The 24027-nt window shown below is 41.8% G+C and overlaps 3 protein-coding genes across 5 annotated transcripts; 1 reads left to right on the top strand and 2 right to left on the bottom strand.

The window, feature by feature from the left end:
- hsp90ab1 (heat shock protein 90, alpha (cytosolic), class B member 1) lies at positions 1-6446 on the bottom strand. 2 transcript variants are annotated; one of them, XM_029462649.1, is made up of 12 exons: positions 6293-6445; positions 5114-5257; positions 4745-4951; positions 4192-4351; positions 3787-3920; positions 3372-3695; positions 3110-3275; positions 2816-3006; positions 2198-2345; positions 1792-2060; positions 646-979; positions 1-560 (listed from the first exon to the last, which is right to left on the bottom strand). In XM_029462649.1, exons 2-12 carry the CDS (start codon positions 5255-5257, stop codon positions 442-444), a joined length of 2196 nt encoding a protein of 731 aa, XP_029318509.1. In that variant the 5' UTR covers positions 6293-6445; the 3' UTR covers positions 1-441. The 2 variants fall into 2 exon arrangements, with proteins under 2 accessions (XP_029318509.1, XP_029318510.1); XM_029462650.1 differs by lacking the exons at positions 1-560; positions 646-979 and adding an exon at positions 1406-1429 and having other exon boundaries at positions 6293-6446.
- A 1624-nt stretch (positions 6447-8070) lies between these two features.
- rbm25b (RNA binding motif protein 25b) lies at positions 8071-18011 on the top strand. 2 transcript variants are annotated; one of them, XM_029425524.1, is made up of 17 exons: positions 8071-8283; positions 8842-8942; positions 9122-9330; positions 9692-9749; positions 9949-10100; positions 10305-10490; positions 10582-10665; positions 13194-13477; positions 13854-13971; positions 14175-14264; positions 14501-14574; positions 14913-15063; positions 15276-15687; positions 15913-16208; positions 16597-16695; positions 16791-16838; positions 17122-18011. In XM_029425524.1, the coding sequence occupies exons 2-17, from the start codon at positions 8864-8866 to the stop codon at positions 17212-17214; spliced, it is 2433 nt and encodes an 810-aa protein (XP_029281384.1). In that variant the 5' UTR covers positions 8071-8283; positions 8842-8863; the 3' UTR covers positions 17215-18011. The 2 variants fall into 2 exon arrangements, with proteins under 2 accessions (XP_029281384.1, XP_029281382.1); XM_029425522.1 differs by having other exon boundaries at positions 8075-8283; positions 9949-10109.
- A 915-nt stretch (positions 18012-18926) lies between these two features.
- Positions 18927-24017, bottom strand: eif2s1b (eukaryotic translation initiation factor 2, subunit 1 alpha b). The gene is made up of 8 exons (XM_029425530.1): positions 23838-24017; positions 22047-22289; positions 20820-20899; positions 20464-20615; positions 20277-20383; positions 20040-20137; positions 19775-19918; positions 18927-19610 (listed from the first exon to the last, which is right to left on the bottom strand). Exons 2-8 carry the CDS (start codon positions 22285-22287, stop codon positions 19485-19487), a joined length of 948 nt encoding a protein of 315 aa, XP_029281390.1. The 5' UTR covers positions 22288-22289; positions 23838-24017; the 3' UTR covers positions 18927-19484.
- Positions 24018-24027: the final 10 nt, after the last annotated feature.

The raw sequence follows: 24027 nt of genomic DNA, 5'->3' as shown, positions 1-24027 counted from the left end.
TATAGGCATTACATCTTTAATTTTTTGCAAAACAAGACTTGGAATACAGACAAGCCTGGACTCAGGCAAAGGAATCTTACAGTCCTCTCTCCATGCAGCGTGCAGTGTTGCACATGAGCAGAACCCAAACCCGGCACCAGACCTGATCTGATATGGAATGTACCATTCCCATGTTCACACATTACCGCTCCGACATTTAAAACTCAGTGCAACAGGGAACTCGTTTAAAACATACGTGTTGTCACCATGAACTTATTACAGCAAAAACTGAAACCGCTTTTCTTAAGGTCTTGCAGAGTAATGCACCGGACGCAAGAGCAAGACTGGTCCACCACACAACATGAATGACTATTTGTTTTGCATTTACTGCAGTTTTAAAGGATGAACAATTGAAAAGTGAGGCTAAAGTGTTAGAAATCTTGGGGAGAGGGGAGGATTTGTTTAATCAACTTCTTCCATGCGTGAAGCGTCATCTTCACCGTCACCTTCTAGGGGAGGAATCTCATCAGGGATGGCTGTAGAGGTGGTCTCCTCAATGGGGACATCGTCGTCATCGATACCTACAGGTACGAGAATGTTTTGTTAGATCATGTCAAGTAACAGGCATGTAGCAACAACTACTATGAAGCTGCTGCGTTTCCTTACCCAGGCCGAGTTTGATCATTCTGTAGATGCGGTTGGAGTGGGTCTGTGGGTCGTCCAGGGAGAAGCCTGAGGACAGCAGGGCGGTTTCAAACAGCAGGATGACAAGGTCCTTCACAGCCTTGTCGTTCTTGTCAGCATCTGCCTTCTGTCGGAGAGTCTCAACGATGGGGTGGTCAGGGTTGATCTCCAGGTGTTTCTTGGCCATCATGTAGCCCATGGTGGAGTTGTCCCTGAGCGCCTGGGCCTTCATGATTCTCTCCATGTTGGCCGTCCAGCCGTAAGTGCTCGTCACAATGCAGCAGGGTGAAGACACCAGTCTGTTGGACACGGTCACCTGGTAGAGACAGCGGACATTAAGACTTTAAAAAAACCAAAAACATGCATAGTGTCTGAACAGCAGGCTGACCTATTCTAAAAGTAAAGTTAATAAAGCATGCAGAACAGTCATGTTAGAATAAATGCTCAACACACCAGCATTGCAAAGTCCACCAAATCTTAAGGTCTAGTATATGTAGACTGAATATTTCAAGATGAATTTGTTACAATTTCAGCTCATGTCAAAATTCAAGTTTCACATTCTGTTAAAACCAAACTGGGAACATAAAACAGGCATTTGTTAGATCACACTCTGAAAAGTACTTTTTTAAAAAAACGTTCATATTAGGTACAAATTTGGAACCCATCACTAGTCAAAACTCATTCAGGACACACAACGGACTTGAGGGGCCTCCTTGCAGCTGTATAAAAACTCACCAGAATACAAAGTAAGGACCAGTTAGAGCACCTGTTGCCAAACAAAACACCATCAGCTGCAGTTATGAATTCATAAGAACCTAAATCCAACAGTATGAAGGGAAATTTAGGTAGGGCTGCAATTAATAATAATTTTAGATTGTCACAAAAGTGAAAAATGTTTAGTTCTCGTGTAAAAAAAATAGGTTTTCTGAAGGGCTGTGTGCATTTCTCTGCATTGAGTGTTTCAATACAGTTATAGCACTTAGACCTGCTTTAAAATAAAGTTAGACCAGAAACTCTCACTGTTTACAATATGGGACCTTTATAACGATTATATCAAATAGTTTATGGACGACTAATCGTTGCAGTTCTAAATTAAGGTCAACATGAATCTTGGTTAAGATTACTAACCTTCTCCACTTTCTTGTCAAGGATCTCTTTCATGAGCTTGCAGAGGTTCTCAAACTTCGCCTTATCCTCTTCCATCTTCTTCTTCTCCTCCTCATCCTCTGGCAGCTCCAGACCCTCCTTGGTGACTGAGACCAGGCTTTTGCCGTCAAACTCCTTCAACTGCTGGACACAGTACTCGTCAATGGGCTCCGTCATATACAGGACCTCAAAGCCACGCTTGCGGACGCGCTCGACGAAGGCGGAGTTAGCCACCTGATCCTTGCTTTCACCTATATAAAAAAATATATAAAAAAGGAGTCAGTAAATGACGATCAGGATTATCCTGAAATTTCCCATTTCCATATATACTACCTAATTTTTGAATCTTTTATAAGCTACTACACAATTCTTTTGAGGAGAAACTCACCAGTAATGTAGTAGATTGACTTCTGGTTCTCCTTCATGCGAGTCAGGTACTCTGTGAGGGAGGTGGTCTCATCTCCAGACTGGGAGCTGTGGTAGAGCAGCAGCTCAGAAAGCTTCTTGCGGTTTTGAGAGTCTTCATGGATGCCCAGCTACAGACGGACAACAAAGTTATGATTACATGCTCATTCAAAAACCATTGTCGCAATGCAAGATGAATTGACTAAATAATACGCAATCTGTTTATTGCTTGCTTGCAAACACGAATTCCATCTCTTCCAAATGAATGCGATCATAATGCAACACTTTAAGGTACAAGTTACTAATCATGTAGCCGACAACTGATCTACAGCTCTATGAGACTATTCTACTGCACAGAGGCACAGCACTAAGTGTAGCATACACACGAGTTATGCACACTAACTAGGCAATGCACAGCTGCCTGAGGTTACAGCTATGCAACTGCTTTAGAAAGCTAGATTAAAAGAAAGGTAAACCTTATGAATCCATGGAGACGCACTGAAGACATAAGGAGTGCAGTAAGAAAGACTAAAATATATATAAATGACTGTTCATTATTATTTTTTAATCAATGCAGCGCTAAAAATGTTTACTTTAATACCTTGATGTTCTTTGAGAAACCTTCGTAGAACTTCTTGTAGTTCTCCTTGTCCTCAGCCAGCTCAGCAAAGAGCTCCAGGCACTTCTTGACGATGTTCTTGCGAATGACCTTTAGGATCTTGCTCTGCTGCAGCATTTCTCTGGAGATGTTCAAAGGCAGATCCTCGGAGTCGACCACACCACGGACAAAGTCTGGAGATTAACACAAAACATTGGAACAATGAGCATTTTTTTTTTTTTTTTTGCCAAAACAGCTTCTGCAGGTGTAAGTCAGTTCACTTTAATGCCAACTTACTCAGGTACTCTGGAATGAGCTCTTCACAGTTGTCCATGATAAAGACTCGCCTGACGTAGAGCTTGATGTTATTCTTCTTCTTCTTGTTCTCAAAGAGGTCAAAAGGTGCACGTCGGGGAATGAAAAGCAGGGCGCGGAACTCGAGCTGGCCCTCCACTGAGAAATGCTGAAAAGAAAATAATTTACCATAGTTTTACTTTCAGCCAATGTGCTGGCTGGCACATATGAACCAATAAACAGCCGATAGTATTGCACTGTTTACCTTGACAGCCAGGTGATCCTCCCAGTCGTTGGTGAGACTCTTGTAGAACTCTCCATACTCCTCGTTTGTGATGTCATCGGGGTTCCTGGTCCAGATGGGCTTGGTCTTGTTCAGCTCCTCCTCGTCGATGTACTTCTCCTTGATCTTCTTTTTCTTCTTCTTGTCCTTGTCTTTGGAGTCCTCCTCATCGTCTGAGCCCACGTCCTCAATCTTTGGCTTGTCCTCACCCTCTTCTTTCTCTTCCTTCTCCTCTTTCTCGTCCTTCTCTGCCTTTTCCTCCTCTGCCTCGTCGTCACTGATCTCCTTCTCACGCTCCTTCTCCACCTGCAAATCAATAATAAAGTGTCAACTTTACCTGATATGCAAAGTTTTAACTTGTGCCAACAAAATAAAAAGGTCAAAATTCAATACTTACAAACAGGGTGATGGGGTAGCCAATGAACTGAGAGTGCTTCTTGACAATTTCCTTGATCCTCTTCTCCTCAATGTACTCTGTCTGGTCCTCCTTCAGGTGCAGGATAATCTTTGTTCCACGGCCCATGGGCTCACCTATGAACAGAAATGTACAGCTATGAGCACAAAAAGAGCAAGTATTGTTGATTCGTACTGTAAATAACCTTTTGTCGCCATCACTGAATACCAAAAGTTAACTTCAGGAATTAGGTCATGGCCAATTTTCAGGCTTCGCCGACTAGTGGCAGCAGCTAGCTGAATAATGCAAACAATATACCAGTTGTGATTATTGCACCAGCACCTCATAATCATATGTAAAGGCCAAATGTTGCCATCTTTGATTCTGTAACTATGCCAGGACACATACCTGTGTCAACCTTGACTGTGAAGGAGCCTCCGGCAGAGGACTCCCAGATGTACTGCTCATCGTCATTGTGTTTGGTGATTACAACGACCCTCTCGGCAGTCAGGTAGGCAGAGTAGAAACCCACACCAAACTGACCGATCATGGAAATGTCAGCTCCAGCCTAGAGGGATCACAGAAAGTTATAACTTAAGATCTGGCAAATAAAACACTCTTATCAACTTAGTCATTTTCAGAATCAGAAATCCTCCATTAGTCCCACAACGGGGAAGTTTACAACCAGGACTTTCAAGTATTTGAATAAAGCAATCGTGAAAATGGGGAGGCAAACCTAAATTTAGAAGGCTACAGCTGTCGTTTCAATGTTCCAGATGCATAACTAAGCAACATTTAGGCAAATGGAAGAATCAGATCAGACCAAATAAAACATTGATGGGACATCCCTACCATTATCACTGTGTTGCAGTTTAAAAATCAATAAGGTTACATGAAAGTGTTCTTGTCCTGTGCCATCCCCCAATGTTCCACCAATCTGGATTATGTTTCACTGTAGTACCTGCAGGGCCTCCATGAAGGCCTTGGTGCCAGACTTGGCGATGGTACCCAGGTTGTTAATCAGGTCGGCTTTGGTCATGCCGATTCCAGTGTCAGTGAGGGTCAGGGTGCGGTCTGCTTTGTTGGGGATGATTTCAATTTTCAGATCCTTGCCGTCATCCAGCTTGGTTGGGTCAGTCAAGCTTTCATAGCGAATTTTGTCCAAAGCCTGTAAAAGATACATTGACAATACATCAAGACTTTAGTTAACATTCTGAAAATTTGTGAGATCCTAAACATTTTAGAATCATAATTATGACATAACATTCAAGTAACAAGCCAAATTAATGTGTAGTGTCAGAAAAACAATGCCAAGGTACTGCAGACTTACATCAGAGGCGTTAGAGATCAACTCCCTAAGGAAGATCTCTTTGTTGGAATAAAAGGTGTTGATGATCAGGGACATCAGCTGAGCAATCTCTGCCTGAAAGGCAAAGGTCTCAGCCTCCTCCTCTTGGTGCATTTCTTCAGGCATCTGCACAAAAAATTAAATCATGTTATTGAGCAAGCTGCCTCTAGTTTAAAAGGCCTTGGAAACAGGTTTGAAAACGATTCCTTCCACTTCAAAAGCCCTACATTTTCTCACTAAAACGGAATAATAATTTAATCATGTCCACAAGCCGGTTTCGTAAATGTGGGACCGCTGCCAGAGGGTTGCTACAAATCGGCGGAAGTAGCCATTAGCCAACATGGCGTCGACTGATAGACAATGGATTCCGCAAACACGTGCTTAGGTACGGCTTCAGACGAAAATAAGGATATCGTTAAAAAGTGCAGAGCTATACGACCGCTTGTAATTAAAACGTTACTAAAATGTAACGTTAACAGCGTTTGGGTGACGACGACCGAACCTGCCGTTACTATAAGAGCTGTCCATGGACCGAAGAAAAAGCCAAAACAATATGGTGTCATTAAAAGGGTAGCGTACAGCATAACGCAGAGGAAACGTACAGGCAAACTAGCGTTAAATCAGATTTCCTATAGGTTACCTTCGTCAAATGGACGTTAACAGGCTAACGTTAACGCAACGTGAGAAACCGTGATAACTAAAATACTTACTAAACGTTTTGATGTTGGAGGAAAAAAAGGGATAGGCTATGAAATTACGAAAGGTTTAATCTGGTGTAATGAGTGGGTTTTATTATCATGGTTCAGTTAAATAAACGAACACAACGATGTCATCTTCACACCTGCTTTAGTGCAACCCAAGCCAGGCCTAACAGTGCGGCACAGTGCCGCATTTATATACACAGCTCAGTACCGCAAATTGTCCATCAGTACACTGAAAGCTTACAGTGTAAGGGTTTAACATTATACAACTATTGTGAACAGACTGGGTCAACATTAAAATGCTAGCTGTAGCCCACGTTATGAAGCTAAGGTTATCGTCGTGACTCATGAGCTTGCATCGTGGTTACGTCCAGCCATAGTTCAGTGATGATGGGTTAGCAAAACACACATAAAAGAGAATAATGTGTTCAATATGTAAGCAAAACACTCATGTACATACCTTGTTTATTCCGTTGACTTATCGTGAATAAAATGCCACCAATATGTAGTCCCTTCTGCTCTCTGACGCAGGGAAATGGAAAGGGACTTCCTTTTAATAGACCGGAATCTTTATACACAATCGTTTCAGTGTGCGGATGTATCCCTCCGCGGTGCACCATCTAGCACTAGAAAAACCAGTCTTGGTAGAAAACTGACAAACACGACTTATTATATTCTGGTTTAAAATCAACGGGAGTGTTGACATGGGTGTATAAATAGGTAGTGAATACATAATATTGTTTATTTAATCAGGCTATTGAACAATCTTGAAAGACGTCAATGTATTGTATGTTGACAAATCCCTAAAAGCAGGAGATGTGCAGCCGTTGATATTTAAAGTATTAATTTGAGTCTGGATGTGTATTATGTCAAGGTAGACAAAGTGTACCCAAACCTGGTGCTAAAAGTACTCTTTGCATGTTTGGAAATACTGCAATATAACTAACAAAGTCAAACCCTGTGCACAGTGCATCATTGCTGCCACCCTGTGGTAGTTTATGCCAAAAGGATAGTTCTAGAATAAATAGATTGGAGACAGACAACATTTTAGTTGATAGACTAGGCTCCATAGATGCTACCCTATACTATCGATGCATAAATATCTGCACCGACCTAATATATATTTGCAATCAAAATCACATGTACATCATTTATTTAATAGCAAAGAGTGAGGGTCTTTTTAATCTGATGGAAGGATATTTAAAACCAGGAGGGTTGTGCTTCGTTTCTTCTAGCACTTTCCACGAAAAACCCGCCTAAAGTGACGTCACGGTTTGTCAACTGCAGCCCTCGCGGTATAGCTGCTGTCACGGTACCTACAACAAAAACACCATGGTAACCAACCGCTTTAACATTCTTTAGCGTAATAATATACGAATAAATACATCACAGCGCTACGTGGACTGATTATGTAATTGTACATACATTTAAACTAAAATGTCTTACGGATATATTAAAATGCTTAGGAAGGGTAATACAACCGGTATTCAACGTTATCATGTTAAGGTTAAAATATATTAGGCTACTGAACGCCTCGAACATTCACTCAATCCATTCATAAATCAATAGGTAATATAATGCATCCATGCACTCAGATGACACTTGGTTATTTATGAGCTAGTGGATGTTTATTAGCTGTTCCTAATGATGGTTTTAAAGTTTTTAAGTGAAACTGAAAGCTTGATTACTAGGTAACAAATTTCATACTAGCAAGATTTTAATTCATTATTACCATATGCACAACAATTACAGAGAAGCAGGCATAGGCAATGGAAATATTGGGTCCCAGGCTCCCTATAACTATGTATTAAAAAAACAAAATCACGCAAGTAAAAGCAAATTATAATCTAAGACATAACTAAATAGAATATAAAGTAATATATATTCGTATACAGTGTTGCAGATGAATAAAAACGTGTATAGTTTATAGTGTATATATATATATATATATATATATATATATATATATATATATATATATATATATAGTGTGTGTGTGTGTGGGAGCCTGGACCCAATATTTCCATTGCCTAAGCCTGCTTCTCTATAATTGTTGTGCATAATAATTAATTAAAATCTTGTTGTATTAAATTAATTTATATTCTATTAATTTATATTTACACAGAAGTTTAACCAGTTTGTAAAACAATGAGAAAAATAAATGTTTATTATTATTACTATTAGTAGTACTGCTACTAGTAGTGGTATCTCTACCAGTACAATGTGCATGGACTGTATGAGTAGTATTTTCCTGTTCCGTCCTGCGGGGACGTCCCGATATCCAAAACAAGCGCGCTTGTAGTCTGGTACGTACAGCGCCTGCGTAGATGTTTTTGAAGGCCCGTGACTAGCCAGCGTGCTAATCCAACATTCGGGACGTAACAAAAGATTTTCATAATTAATAACCTTCAGAAAGCTGTTTCTATCCCTCTGTACGCCACCTAATTCTGGGTATGTATATATGGACATTTACACTTTAATTTTGAACATATATTGGAAGTGAGTTTTTCTTTTTAGGTAACACCAGCTAGGGCTAATGTTAGCTTAGCCTAATTTAGTTGTGCCGGGTACGGTAGCGTGCTTATTGCTAGCTTTAGCTAACTAGCTAAACTGTTAGTTGTCTTGGATCTTAAATTGGGTTTGAGTTATTTAGCTACAACATAATGTGGCACAATAAAATAAAGTAATAATACACCAAATGTGGGGCTTAATAATATTAAGTTAGCGAACGATACTCCACTGAGCAAAGCTAACTTCAAGTAACGTTACTACTAGTAGCGTTACAGTTGGATAGCAAGTCAAAAATCGATGTCCGATTTGTTTTTCAAACCCCCGATACAGCATGGCAGTGTTTTTTCTACAGTGTCCTTTCAACTTAAAGCAATAAATTAACACGCACATGTTTGAACTGTATTTACACTGTTGAATTTACATTGTTTGGAGGACTTCAACCAAGTGTGAACACATTGTTAGATAGATTGCTAATGGGCATCATTGTTCCTTCATCAGGTTGGTCCAGCTCACACCCAGAATGTCCTTCCCCCCTCATTTAAACCGGCCGCTGTTGCCCCCTCCTGGGATGCCCCCTCAGTTTGCTGGCTTCGCCACAGGTAAGCAAACACCCGTCCCACCATATACTTATATAAACGTACTGTTTATTGAAGGAACACTAGCAGCCAGTGTTGGAAGTTACAATACTCTATATGAAGCAGCTACCTTTTTGAGCAAATTATTTAATACAGACTGCTTTGTCTCTAGTTGATGTGTATGGTTTCTTTGGCTGTTGCAGGAGCTCCAATGATCCCAGTTCACTTGGGCATCATGACCCCTTCTACAGTAATGATGCCTTCTGTGCAAGTGATCAGTAAACCTCCAATCCATAAAAAGGAAATACTTCGACTCAAAGACAACAATGAGAACAGCGGCCCCACTACTACAGTGTTTGTGGGGAACATATCAGAGAAAGCTTCAGACATGCTGATCAGACAGCTGCTCGCGGTAAGTAACAGGACAGGATTTGCAAATATGACATTTACTCATGTCGCACAGTTGTGGAATATTTATGTATTCCAAAAATAATTGTCTTCTTGGCATCGAAATTGCATCCATTTTATTCTATTATTCTTTTTTCAAGGATCCACTTCCATGTTTAGTTTCTAATCGATGTAGTTATCTTACAGATCACAACACAAATCAAATATCAAATACTCTTTTTGCAAAACTGATGCCACATATATTAATGTCATGGATTTTGATTATGAAAATGAATTCTATGCTTTGACATTTTTACTTATTTTGTACATATATTTAACTCTACCTGAGTAGTGAACTCTTCTAACCTTTTGCGCTTGTGTTACAGAAATGTGGAATTGTTCTAAGCTGGAAGAGAGTCCAAGGAGCCTCTGGCAAGCTTCAAGGTAATTCACAATACACACATCAAGCTTCATTAGGTCAGGAAATACTTTGATTCATGGCTAACTTGTGTGATCAGCTCTAAATTCACAAGATGATTCACGTAAAACTAACCTGAAATGACTCCATTAATTTGTATTTGTTGTCCCATCAACTAAGATTTACTTGTCGTCATGTCTATTTCCATTAAATTATCTGTTGCAGCTTTTGGGTTTTGTGAGTACAAGGAGCCAGAGTCCACATTGCGATCACTGCGGCTGCTTCATGACCTGCAGATTGGAGACAAAAGTCTGTTGGTGAAGGTGGATGCCAAGACTAAAGCTCAGCTGGACGAGTGGAAGGCCAAGAAAAAGACTGTAAATGGGGTAAAATTCAGTTTTAGGGAATTACTGGTCATTAGTTCTATCAGTGTGCCTGCATTCATTGCCTCAGGAATTGATTTAGCCTTGTCCCAGATCTCTGAATCGCTGCCTTCATCTCAGATTGGTTAAGAATAATAAAATAATACAAAGATAATTTATTGCAATGAAACTGAACTAGGATGTTTTCTGTACTGGCAGAATATGATCCCTGAAGATGCAGCAGAGGATGAGGAAGATGTTCTAGATGAGGAGACAAAGAAGAAGGATCAGATTATCAAAGGTGCTATCGATGGATTGATGCGGGAATATGCTGCCGAACTCAACGCGCCTTCACAGGATGAGGACTCCCAGCGGCGAAAGAGAAAAAAGGAGAAAAAAGAAGAGGTATACCAACTTTATTCTTTTTCTGACTTCCTCTTGAAACTTAAAATGTGAAAGTGTTAACTGACTTTCATTGCCGTTCTTTTTTCTTTAGGACGACCTTAACACTATTGATATGGAGGACGACAAGAGGGACCTGATTTCCAGAGAAATTAGTAAATTTCGAGACACTCACAAGGTAAAGTGGCTCCTTTGATCTTGTAGTTGAAATTACAGGTTTTGGACAGCAGCTGCTCACACAGTTCACTCCTAGAGCTTGCACATTTAGTCGACACATTTACCAAGCTTTTCTTGATCTCATTAACATGCATACTTCGCTACAAATTGGCAGTGCTTAAAATTTATACCACCAAACATCTTAATTTGCCCCACATTATATAAAATGTTTCATGTTCATTGTTCAAACACCACAAGTAGGCAGACAGCTAGTGTTTTTGTCACCTTTCTCAGGCTTGATTTGACACCTGTGACCAAAGTAGTGAAACTATAGGTGTGACTATTATAGATCCATTCTTCATTCATCACACAAAAATGCATGGAGACGATGTAAAGTTACTTAAAAGCTAATCTATTCATTAAACCCCACCATTATGATAGTGATCATATGGTGACTAAAGCAAGATGAATCTCAGAGCTTTGGAAAAAGTTGCGAGGATAGGATGTAAGTATCAGCCTTTATTTACTATATACATATACTGGGCGTCCCCCTCTTGAGGACTTGCATAGGGGCAACTGTACTGCACTTTTGTGTGTGTTGGTCAGGGCTTATGTTGCTCTTTATTGAGCAAAACATTTGAGAACACAAAAGCTCCTCCCGGCCTTTTGACCTTCATTTTGTGACATTATTTGTGCTGCCCCGAAAGCTTGAGTCGGTGAACCTGTGCGAGTCCTCCGTAAATGATGGTCTGTCTTAATAGTGTTCATGTTGAAGCACAAGGACTCTTGTCAATAACCACTGCAGTGACTTTGGCTGTAGCTTTTATAATGCTAGTGTGGGGGGGCGCCCTCTCCACAGCAGCACGCTGATCTGAAGACTGACGAGGTACGTGCTCTCTGTGTGTGGTATTGTGTGACTTCTCTGCTCCTCCTCTGTGTCTTACTCTCTGCCTTTTTCTCTTCTTTTCCGCAAAATAGATCAGTGAGTTCTTGTATCTATTTCTAAACTGTACTTTGTACTCAAGTACACAGTCCATGTTTGCTTTGTCTAAGAGAAAGCAACAACTTAAACACCGCCAGGAGTTGACAATGTTGTATCGGAAACAAAAACATATTTTGAAGACAAATACCAGTACTGCTTATTTTTCCTCTTTTCCGTTGTATTGCTCTGGCTTTTAAGAATATCGGGAAAAGAAAAGCTAAATTAGCTGCTGTAAAAATACACTACTACAGACAATAATGCATACAATTAAAGACTGTTAGCTGCTGATAGCTAAAATAATAATAAAATAATTTTGGGTCAAGTATTTATGTAACACGCCCTGGTAGACACTCTACAGAGGTAAGTAAAAAGACACAAAACGAATGCAAAATGGAACATCTGACATGATTTTTGCTTGAGTCAAGGCACATAAGTAACAATACTTAACCTGAGCTGATAAAGTTCTAAAATAATTGCTAATGTCTCACATCTACTTTCTTGTGTCATAAGTTTCCTTCTCTTGAGATGCATTACACCCAAGGCTTTTAGATTAGTCTGTGTTTCTTGCTGAAGACCAGCTGACTGCCTGTGGCTGCGTATGACTGGTGTAGTAACTTTACTGTTGCACTTACTCTACATTACTCTGTATAATAAGTGCCCTTAAGGTAATGGATGTACTCCGATCTTAGTATTTAGTTTCTTTGTATTCAGTACTCTCATTCCGTGTCAGATTGTGTTTTTAACTATAAACACATTACACTCAAAGCCTTGTGTGTAATGCCCATAAATTTGGATGCGTGTGTGTGTGTTTGATTGTAATAAGTCGTGACGATCTGCTGAAGACTTCTGCAGGGGTAAGACCGCTTCTACAATTTCATTTATCTTGGCAGAAATGTAACTGATGTTCATTATGTTCATTTCTTGATTACCCATTGAAGTAAAGGTTGTTCTTGATGATAATGATGCTTAAGCAAGACAGAATCCCATAACGTTTTTCCCTTGTATACCATGTTACCTGCTTTCCTCCCAGGCCTAACTTTAAAGGCTTGTAGGGGCAGCGAAGGGCTGAATCCATAGTTCAACACCTGTAAGTCACAAACAACTAGTTCACCAAACGACTGACGCCTGTTTTTCTGTTTTTGTTTTCCTTGTTCTGAGCGGAGGAATCTTAAGGAGAGAAAAAGCATTGTCTTTTGCAGCGCCTTTTTCGTTATGAATGCTTCAAGTTGAACACGTTCCACAGATCCTTTTGACCATTAAAGTGGTTTCCAGTTCCATTCTTGCTAAACTGTAGTTTATACTGGAAGTTTGAAGCAGCAAAGCACACTATTGCTTTAGATGAATGATGAAGCTGTCTCTCTGTGAGGGAGAGCTTTTTGATCCTTCCAGGTTTTCCCAGTTAGGATTCCTTACAAGCTTTGCACTGACTAGCATATAGGGCATGTTCCTGTTTGAAACCTTTTCAAAGTCTGGAAACCGCTTGATCTGCGCACAGTAGAACATTGACTGCAAAGACTCACTGGATCTTGTGTGGCATCGGCTGAACCAGTCTGTGTTTTGCTCTGCAGAAACTAGAAGAAGAGAAGGACAAGAGGGAGAAGGAGCGGCTGGAGTTTGAGCGGGACCGGAGGGATCGTGAAAAAGAGCGAGAGCGGGAAAGAGAGCGACGGGAGCGCGAGAGGGAGAAGGAACGAGAGAGGGAAAGGGAGAGGGAAAAGGAGCGAGAGCGGGAGAGAGACCGAGACAAAGACCGCGACCGTAGGCCCAGAGAAAGAGAACGAGAGCGAGAGCGCGAGAGAGAATGGGAGCCGGAGAGAAACCGCGACAGGAGCCCCGAACGCAGCCGATCCAGGTGAAGGAAGAAACCATGTCACTGATTTCAATCAAGTACATCAGAGCTGAGAGAAGAACTGATTAACAGCAAGTCTGAAGTGTTTGAATTGACAATTAGTCCAAAGTTGTAGAGTATATAGAGGTTTATGTTTAAACCTCTAAGCTGTTCATAGCCCCTACACACACACACACACACACACACACACACACACACACACACACACACACACACACACACACACACACACATGATTGATTAAACCTCTTCTCAGGACCATGTGGGCGTATATAGACCATGCATCTTCCCGTGTCTCCTCCAACTTAACTCTTATGTATATTGGCTCCAGTTTAAAATTCGAGGATAATATATACTTAACTTTTTTTTGTTTTTGCAGGGAGGTCAGTCGAGACCGAGACAGAGACAAGAAACGAGACCAAGAAGATGAAGAGGAGGCGTATGAACGCAGGAAGCTGGAGAGGAAACTCCGAGATAAGGAAGCAGCCTATCAGGAGGTAGGGAAGGCTGGAAGGTTACCTAGGCTCGTCCTCGATCCTACATTTCTAAACGTCTAATATATAAAAAATAAAATTTGAGTTTTATTTTTTACGCCAGAGCACTTCTTTAAAATAACAACGTGTGTATGACGCCTTTCCGTTGATGTGATGGTACATGATTGTATTCTATTGTGGCTTACCTGTTACTGTTGTGACGACAGCGACTAAAAAACTGGGAGCTCAGGGAGAGGAAGAAGGCGCGGGATTACGCCAAGGAGGCCGAGAGGGAAGATGAGCGCAGACGAGAAATGGTGAGACCACATGGAATGACCACTGATGATATCGTAGAGGTGTCCAACTGTATCACTGTGGATACGCATTGTCCTCATTTAACAAACCAGAATATTACCCTGTTTTATCTTCGTTAATTACACATCGTTTATGATAATGTGCAGATGTTATGGTGTTGCCAAGATGCAGCTTTAGACAATAAAATATGAGTGGATTTATTATCCTGAAGAAATAGCGTGGTCTTGTATGTCTTCAGGTGAAAGAGGGCAAACGGTTGAAAGAGTTTCTTGAAGACTATGATGATGACAGAGACGACCCCAAGTACTACAGGTGAGCAACGTGGAAAAATAAGTTACCTAGGCGAAGTAGAATGTCAATAAATAATAAAAAAGCACACGTGCCACTGTAAATATGATTTACATCTGAAATGCAGCCTTAAATACCTTGCATTTGCAGATGTGTGATTCTGAAAAATGTCAGAACGGTTGACTTTTAATAAAACATGTGCCGACTAATGACCGATCTGAGCCATTTGGCGCCTAAACATGTGGCAACGGTGAAAAGTCTCAGCAGATGCCGTGTGACCCAGATCTGACTTGTAGTAGCAGAAGCAATACTGCAGCTATGGCTATTGTTCTGAAGGCTGTTATTTCTGATGTGACCCCTAGGGGCAGTGCGCTGCAGAAGCGTCTCAGAGACCGAGAGAAGGAGATGGAGGCGGACGAGCGTGACAGGAAGAGAGAGAAGGAGGAGCTGGAGGAGATCAGACAGAGGCTGTTAGACGAGGGACATCCAGACCCAGACGCAGAGCTACGCAGGGTATGCTTGTCCTTAATAATTATGTGTGTGTGTGTTTTCCTTTGTGTGTGTGTAGTGAGTGAGCATGCTGTGTTGTGTTTGTGAAGGTCACTTTATCATCCGAGTCTCTCTGCATCTCTGCACATCTGTGCTGTCAAGCTTTCATTGTCTGTTGACCTTCTTTTCTGTAAAATACTGATTGTGTGTTAATCTTCTGCCTCTTATTGGACCAGATGGAGGAGGAAGAGGAGGAGCGTCTGAGACGACCTCCCATCATCCCAGAGCCCGAGCCCGAAGAGGAACGTGAACGCCACAAGAGTTCACGAGACCAGCGGGACCGCCGACATGAACAGGAAAGACCAGAACCCTGCGCACGGCCCGCCCCCTCAGACGACGAGGGCGAGGTGGGGGAGGAAGATGATTATGAAAATGACGAAGATAACCCTGATGCAAAACCGTGCTTGAAGCCCACGATGCGGCCGATCACAGCAGCGCCCTCAGTGTCGTCGGCCAGTGGCAACGCGTCCCCCAACACACCCGGGGACGAGTCGCCCTGCGGCATCATCATCCCCCACGAGAACTCGCCCCCGGAGGCTCTCCCGCAGGAGGAGCACCGGCCAAAGATCGGCCTCAGTCTCAAACTGGGTAAGTCTAAAAGAAATGTGCCCTCACTGTCACGTGGACAGGCACACGGCACAGCGCTCGCACACAGCCGGTATATCTTTTATCATAAGCTGGTGGAGCACAAAGATTTAAATTGAGTTTGGATAATGTAGGAAATCACTAACTGAAGAGGAAGACGAGGCAGATTTAGCAACACATGTCACAGACTGTCCGAATGTAACTCATGAAGCTCCTTGTCCTCTGCAGGTGCCTCAGGAAGCCCCAGTCAACCCAATGCAGGTAAGCGAAAGAAGCTGCCCGTGGACAGCGTCTTCGACAAGTTTGATGATGAAGAGACTGACGAACAACCTCGCAAGAGGAAGCTGGTGCCCCTGGATTACGACGATGACAAGAGCCTCGGGGTGGACGGGGCCGGGCTCTCCAGCATAAAGGGGCCCAACACCGAGGAGAAACGTAAACACATCAAGACCCTGATAGAAAAGATTCCCACAGCAAAGCCTGAGCTGTTCTCCTACCCGCTGGACTGGTCCATGGTCGACACGGTGAGGAGAGAAGGAGAATGTGTCGTTAACAAAGAACATCGGGCTTCATTCACATATATCTTCCTATGTTGCTTCTTTAAAATGATAGAATACTATAAATGATCTAAATATTATTGCAGTCAGTTTGCTCTCCAGTGTACGTCGACTCTGTTCTTACCTAAGAACAAATCCTAAATAAGAAAACATCAGAGACTCTGTGAAAGCTGCGGAGGTAAACGTCTTCATAAGAACATTTGGTGAATGAGGCTTGTTGTCTTTTACAAAGTGAGGACTTTAGGAGAAGCTGCACAGTGACGTGGTTTAATAAAGACCATGATGAGAGTATTCACCTGAGTGGTTACTCACCGCTTGTGAAACAAAACCTGTCTTCTTCTCTTGTTCTGTTTAGACGTTAATGGAACGACGTGTTCGGCCCTGGATCAATAAGAAGATTATCGAGTATATTGGAGAGGAAGAGGCGACGTTAGTGGACTTTGTCTGCACCAAGGTATTTATCATGTGACGTCAGTGCAGTTGACTTCAGTCACACACTTGGAGGGGAAGTGAAACGTGGAGTGATCCTGATGTTTTTGTCTTCCCCAGGTGATGGCTCACAGTATGCCACAGAGTATCTTGGATGATGTTGCTATGGTGAGTAACGGATGAGGGAGCCCCTCACACTGTTTGCTGCCTTCTTTTTAAATTTTAATGTTCATGTTGAATATGTTAATGTCAAGTAGCAGTCGGGTGTGTGTGTGTGTGTGTGTGTGTGTGTGTGTGTGTGTGTGTGTGTGTGTGAAAATGGATGTCTTCTAAAATGTTTACTATCGTCTTTATTTTTGCTGTATTTTTTTTATTCCTTATTAGATATTGATATTGAAGATGCAGCGACGGTCCCGTGTGTAACTCGTTCCTTCTGTCTCCTGCTGTGTAGGTTCTTGATGAAGAAGCGGAAGTCTTTATCGTGAAGATGTGGAGGTTACTCATTTATGAAACCGAAGCGAAGAAGATCGGACTGGCGAAATGAGCAAAACCACTGAATGAAGATCAACCGTTTTTTTGTTTTGTTTTTTTAATTCATACATTGTGTACAATAGTGTAGCGCAATTGTCACCCCAAACAAAGCGACGTGTCCATACAGTACAGACTGTAACTGCAGATTCTGCTCGTTCTCACATTTGCACCAGTTGTTCAGGTCATTCTGGGTTCCCCCCCCCCCCCCCCCTCTCTCTGTTTGCAGGTGCTGACCGTGTCGGTGTGCTTTTGTGTAAATACAGTACGTCATTATTTGATTATGGTGAAATAATTCTGAGGAAACTGCTGACAGGTCGGACCATTGTTGCGTTGCCAGATAATGTCTATTGGTCCTATAATTTTATTTGTATACATGCCAACACACTCGTCTGCAGGATCGTTATGAGCAGTCAAATTTCTTTTAGGGTGTAAAATCTGGTTTGCAGTTAAATGCAATGTTGGTTAAAGTTGGTTAAATTGGGCTTTAGAGTATAAATAACTACAATAAGGATGTGATATTTTTACAGAGTTATTTATCAATTTATTTCTATTAAGATTTATTTTTCCTGATCACATTCCTGATAAATGTGTTGGCATGTTCTCCGACCATCTCAAAAAGCACCGAGTCATTTGAACCCACAGAATATATCTGGGATGGGGACATCCCTGCAGCTGTAAAAGCACACACGTCATAACCACTACAGGAAAGTGAGCGAAGAACGGGGAAAAAAATGATTTCAAGTTGTGAAGATGCTCTCCATTTGTTTTTGTATTGGTGAACATTTGAATAAAATTGATTTTTTTATAACAGTTTGTGAACCACCATTGATTTGTCACGGCCATTAGTTTATTTCACAAATCACTATTTAGATTGTTAGTCATGGAGAACAGTTAGGTTTGACAAAATGTAATAAATAGTTCTTAATAAACAGCAAATATAAAACTCAATCGCCATTTTTGGAGGTATTACGTTATGTAGCGTGTTTTCAATATATATATTTGTCCCAAGATGTTGTACGCTTAAGCAGGTAGAATTAAATCATTGTGTAGCTTTACCACGAATACTACGCAGACAGAAATATGCAGATTACTGTTTTACATGTCAATTTATTGTGGAGCTGAGCGCACACGCCTCGTCTCCACTCCCACAGGGAGCCATGAGCGGATGTTGAGCCCGCTCCATCGATCATTAGACCATCTGTCAATAATTATTTTAATGTACTAGTAAAGTTTACTATAACTTTATGGCATATTGTACTACGGCTTTACATGCTACAGGCTGACTGACGTCTATTAAGATAAACTATAGACTTTCTTACTGAGTTTAAGATACGACTTCTAACCTAACTGCAACTTTTACATCTTATTTCTCTGACTTTGTGACGACTTGTGAAGAAGAGAAAATGACTAACAGTAATATTTTCAATGCCATAGGAGGGAATGTAAAGACTTATTTTTGTAGGGATACATTTAAGATTTATTCACGTGACTTTATATATTTAGATATTTGCAGTTTGAGTTTAGCTTTAAAAGTTTATTTAATTATCTTATTGTTAGTCCTTTAAATTCTCCCAGCAGTTGAGTGACAGCAGGTTGCAACCACTCCCTTAGTGCTGTAGTACTTAATGTTTAGTGTTCAACATGGTAACTACAAAGGAAGATTAAACAGTAAACATGTATGGTCTGGTGCCCTTTCATTCATTCATAGCAGTGGACAAAGACACATTAAGATCAAAACTTCCAGAACTTTATTGATGCCATGTGAGCTAAACGAGCAGGTTTCGCCAGTAAAAACCCTTCAACTGGAAGAGAAGTAGCACATGGAGTCACCACTAACCGGTGTTGACAGACGAGCCGATGCGTTTCTCCTTTAAATCAATCACATCCAGTGACCAAGCCAGAGACGAAGCGCCGTGGTTACTGAAGACACTGGGCTCTTAAGCAAGAGCTAAGCGAAGGCCACTGCTTGTAAACAGCTTTTGTTGTTTTACTTATTATTTATTCAAATTGGTGTACTTAAAAATAGAAACTATACTGATGTTTAACTTGGAATTGAACTTCCCTTCCATGTCTGCATAAGAAAACAGCTTTTAGTGTTACCATCTTCTGAAACCACGCTTGCTAAAGAACAAACCGGGACGTTTGCCAATTAACTATTAACACCAGTTAATGTTTGCAATGTGAAAGTTGACATCTGTTGGACTGAGTGACTGCGGCCAGGTCTGTCCACATTTCTTCTCTGATGTCCCCCCCCCCCCGTCAGTATCCCTGCGAGGACCGACTCTAGTCCTCCGCTTTGGCCTCCATCTCCTCGGCGTCGTCGTCTCCGTCCACCTCGGCGTTCTCCCGCTCTAGCCTCTCCAGCTGCCGGGCGAGCTCCGTCTCATCCGTGTCCGTCACCACCTTAGGCTGAAAAATAAGAAGAAAATTAAGAACATTTCTCAATACTCAACACGACCGTGTGTTTTAGACAAATGTAGAGCAGCACAACAGTTCAGTATTTGCCTCTCAGTTGTAGAAGAGTAGAAAGTAGAAATTACTCAAATTAAATCCACGCATCTCAAATGTCTCACCTCCATCTGGATGTTAAAGACGCCTCTCTTCTCCTCAATCTTCTCCTTGATAGCAGCCATGGCCTGGTTGAGGACAGACAGTCCCTCTGTGCGCTCCAGAGTGGTCGTTGTCATCACGTAGCGAGGGGGAGCGATCAGGTTGATCTGCCAAGAAGAAGGCCACGTGTGTGTGTTAGTAAAGCAGCAGGTCACAACTGCTAACTCCTCCATGTAAACAGCCAATATAAAAAGCGTGCACGGTCTCAGGTTCGGCGTCAGAGATTACCTTGATGGGCATGGTCTCTGTGGAGCATCCCAGCCCGGCCCTCAGAGCTGCCTTCACGGCATCAATGCCTTCATACCCGTAGCACGCTACTTCGATGTCTGCAGGGTGGGGGAGAAAAAGATGAACATGTATGAAGGTCATCGGTCACATCGTCACCATGTCACGTTTTTCTAAGTCCAACTGAGAGGCTAGAATAAATAGAAAAGGTCAAATGTCATCGTGGGAGAATATCGTTACCGGCTCTGATCTTGACGGCCTGTGGAGTGAGTCGCCTGTTGATGTTGTCGATCAGCACATTCTTCTCTTCCTCTGTTAGGTCCAGGCAATCCAGGATGGCAGGATCTCTAGTGGAGGGAAGAGATCCACCGTTGGATTTGACCTCATCAAATACAAACGTACATACAGGCCTGACGCGATGACTTACGATACAGCCTGTTTGAAGACATCGTAAGCTCCGTATCCTGGCCGCTTGTATTTCTCATCAAACACCCAGGCGGTGCGCTGGTAGAAGCTCTCTAGCTGCTCGTCCTTACTGTATTCCAGCACCTCTGCCACGTGCCGCAGGATGCTATACACCTGCAAACCAAATGACTGCATAAGCTCGGGGAGGACACCGATTCAAAAAGGTCAGATGGACTAAAACATCTGAAAGTACATACGAGACTAACGGGTCGTGCAGCTTTTAATAATCCAGACACGTACGGTGCGTTTGTCGCAGCATGTATGAACAAATCACTTTTTATTAACAACGATGAACACATGCATGTAACAGTCACTTACAGTTTTAGATTTGGTGAATTTATCTTCACACTTGACGGCCTCCTCTGGTGAAACTCTTCTTTTTGATAAATCGATGTATCCTGAAGACAAAGCAGAGAAGAGACGCGGTCACAGGATGATGCGCTCAGAATATCCTCACAGGACCGAATCCAGAAGGAGAAAGATGTCAAAGTGCTAATAGTTCCTGACAAGATCAGTGCTGATATAGTTTGTTATCGAATCAATACAATGAAAAACGTTTTAAAATGTGAAGATGAATCACTTCACTTCACACGTTCTGGTTTGAGCTTCTCAAGTTGCCCGCTAATCTCTTTAGAACCATCATTACAAATCAAAGACTCAGACTTGGATCAGACTTAGTAATTACTTATTGTCACAGCCTGAATATATTCCAAACAGAAACATACAAATGTGTGCAATACATGAAATATACATTTGGTCACATATACATCCATGCCTGTGCTGCATCCCAACATACACGTATGAGTGCAAGAGTATGCACTCACACACATATGACTATGTCCGTACAAACAATGTTAAATCAACAGGATGTGCTTTATACAGAATGAATAGATTCGACGTTCATTTTGAATACAAATATCAAATGTTTAAGATTTGGAGGGATGAAACCCTCTTTTTAATAGTCACACAGCACACAGTGAAATGTGTTCTCTGCTTTTAACCCAGGAGTCTAGTACTAGGAGCAGTGGGCAGCTCATAGGACAGCGCCCGGGGAGCAATGGGAGTGAGGGGGGAAGGGCAGGGGAAGGGCAGGAGGTGAACTGAGACCTCTCCAAGTAGCAGTCACACTCCATTTTTTTTTAGGTCTGGTCGGTGACTTGAACCAGCAACCCTACGGCTCACAGTCCAAGCCCCTACTGACTGAGCCACTGCCGAAGCTTCAAACTACGTGCGGTACAGTCCGAGACATTTCAGAGTAAATAATTATTCATTTGAGTTGAAAAAATAAAGTCTGATGGATAATGGAGCGATAATGATCGGTGCCATCTGTACTTACAGCCCCATCTATACTCTTATAGCAGAGGCTTTATCAAAGAACATCACAACAATACAACTGATGGCCGCTGCAATCCAAGGTTAACGAGTTTTGGTTGGTACATTATGTCTATTCCACCGGCAGCCAAAATGGCCACACAAAGGCCCCGATCCAACGCACCACCAATGACCTTCACCTCTAGTGGTTAGTACCCTCGCGCCTGGACTTACCCTTCTCTTTGTCTACTCGGATGACGACCACACACTCATTGCGGCCTATGCGGATGAGCTTGTTGATGGAGCGGATACGTCGACGGGACAGCTCGCTCAGGAGGATCATGCCCTCGATGTTGTTGTACTCCAAGAGGCTGACGTAGGCGCCCATCTCGGCGATGGACCTCACGTTCACCATCACAACATCCTCCACCTCTGGGAACCGGTGCTGGTAAAATCGACAGCTGAGCCCCGGCATCGCTGGGAGAATAGAAGCAGAGAGAGGCGGGGGGGGGTAAAACATTTGAAGCAGACATTGTGTTCCCAAATCATGGCAACTATTTTAGATATCGCAAAACATATTACTCGGCCTGTAAGAACAGCAGTTTAATGTCAATATAATAGTTCTGTGATTCTGGAGGGAGCTTTCTAACTGATGTCGTTGTTTAGACTTGACCACTCTAACACAAAGTCTGTGTTACAAACTGATCATGTGGCGTTTGAAAGATGTGGCAGGTAGGTGTCTAACATTACATTTAGCTGACGCATTTGTCCAAAGCGACACAATACAAGAAGTGCAAACAATCATGAGGATACAAACTCCGAACAGCAAGAATCTTGCACGTACATTAGCTTCAAATAAGCCAAACTGATGTGCAATGTAACAAACAATGCAATCACATTGCATTATGGGAATTTTAGGTCTAAACTGGAAACTAAAAGTCAGGATCCTTCAGCATCTGCTGCTTCGGTTTCGATCTAGATGAGCAATACGAAAGTGAACACAAAAACAGTGCTGTTACACAAGATGGTAACTTTCTTTCTGTTCTCAATTTCATTTCTGGTGAAATACCTCATACTTGTACCTCTTCAAGCTGTAAAATAAATGAATAAACCTCAACAAATTATTCCAAGGCCAAAACAAAGTAGATATTTCTTTATTTTTTTTAAAGGGGTCACAACAAACCATAAAAAGGTTGGGAACCACTGATCTACAGGCAATATAAAGCAAATTACACAATGACATCACCCATGGTGATTTGATTTCACTGAGAGATATAGGAACATGTTCTAGTTCTGAGCTTATTACTAAAATAACACTCACTTGGATGTAAAATGTTGAATAAAAAGGAGCCTCATAAGTCATTAATTAGCTGTCACTAGACTTACATACATCATCAATTAGTAGGAAAATTAAGTTTTCCCCAGATCTGTCAAACCTCAGGGTAATATTTAGTCTATCCTAAATAATATAAATGAGGTGGCAAAATATTAGAAATAGAAACACTTCTAGAATAATTTACCTAAAACCATTAAAATGCCACATTGTTAATTCTGTTTCTGGGTGACTTTTCTCTCACTTTATCAGGTCACATAACCGAGTTTAGCTTGGAAAACACCCCCCAGATAACTACAGGGAGATGAAGTCGTATTAAATGAACTGGCAGTGTCGGCACGGGGAGTTTTATTTCACATTTTCTGCTGTGAATGGGCTGATGCAATGCAGACAAACGAGAAGCCCTTTACTGTTTTACTTCAGACACTAACAAAGAAACAAGTCAGAAAATTATCGTACCATGTGAACAGCGACTGTTAATAGTAACAGTTATGGAGTTCAATACCAAGAGATGAAAATTCAATCTAAAGACGAAACAGTTACTTTACTATCCGCTAGCTTCATAGCTAATAACCCGGTTCACAAGTCGCATGCGGCACATGTACCGATGTCGAGGCTAGCAGCTAGCTAGCAGCTCCGTATGCCCACCACTCCCCGGTAAAAGAAAATCCCCTTTATAAATAAAAACTCACCTGTTTCATGTGGTTACACAACGATACAGTTGAATTTTCTGTACTGGACGTGTTTAAATTTCCGATTATAATTCCTTCAGGGATTATTTTAATGAACAACTCGGGCCCGCTAGCTCACATTCATGGGTGTGCTAATTTCTCGACCCGGAAAAGATCGTCATGGCTTTTCGACGGACGCATGCGCAGAACG

The sequence above is a fragment of the Cottoperca gobio genome, chromosome 24 (assembly GCF_900634415.1).
Source record: "Cottoperca gobio chromosome 24, fCotGob3.1, whole genome shotgun sequence".
NCBI classification, from domain to species: Eukaryota; Metazoa; Chordata; class Actinopteri; order Perciformes; family Bovichtidae; genus Cottoperca; species Cottoperca gobio.
Note: the sequence above shows the minus strand (reverse complement) of the source record. Positions and strands in the feature narration are given on the sequence as shown.

Excerpts from the sequence above, each read along its gene's own strand:
- eif2s1b (XM_029425530.1), bottom strand. The coding sequence starts at position 22,287 with ATGCCGGGGCTCAGCTGTCGATTTTACCAGCACCGGTTCCCAGAGGTG. Across the intron at positions 20,616-20,819 it reads AATTCACCAAATCTAAAACT|GTGTATAGCATCCTGCGGCA; the intron begins GTAAGTGACTGT and ends TTTGGTTTGCAG. Across the intron at positions 19,611-19,774 it reads TCTTTAACATCCAGATGGAG|CCTAAGGTGGTGACGGACAC; the intron begins GTGAGACATTTG and ends CTTATTTTTCAG.
- rbm25b (XM_029425522.1), top strand. The coding sequence starts at position 8,864 with ATGTCCTTCCCCCCTCATTTAAACCGGCCGCTGTTGCCCCCTCCTGGG. Across the intron at positions 15,064-15,275 it reads CAGACGCAGAGCTACGCAGG|ATGGAGGAGGAAGAGGAGGA; the intron begins GTATGCTTGTCC and ends TTATTGGACCAG. Across the intron at positions 16,839-17,121 it reads TCTTGGATGATGTTGCTATG|GTTCTTGATGAAGAAGCGGA; the intron begins GTGAGTAACGGA and ends CCTGCTGTGTAG.
- hsp90ab1 (XM_029462649.1), bottom strand. The coding sequence starts at position 5,257 with ATGCCTGAAGAAATGCACCAAGAGGAGGAGGCTGAGACCTTTGCCTTT. Across the intron at positions 4,352-4,744 it reads CCTTCATGGAGGCCCTGCAG|GCTGGAGCTGACATTTCCAT; the intron begins GTACTACAGTGA and ends TGATCCCTCTAG. Across the intron at positions 3,921-4,191 it reads CACAGTCAAGGTTGACACAG|GTGAGCCCATGGGCCGTGGA; the intron begins GTATGTGTCCTG and ends TTCTGTTCATAG.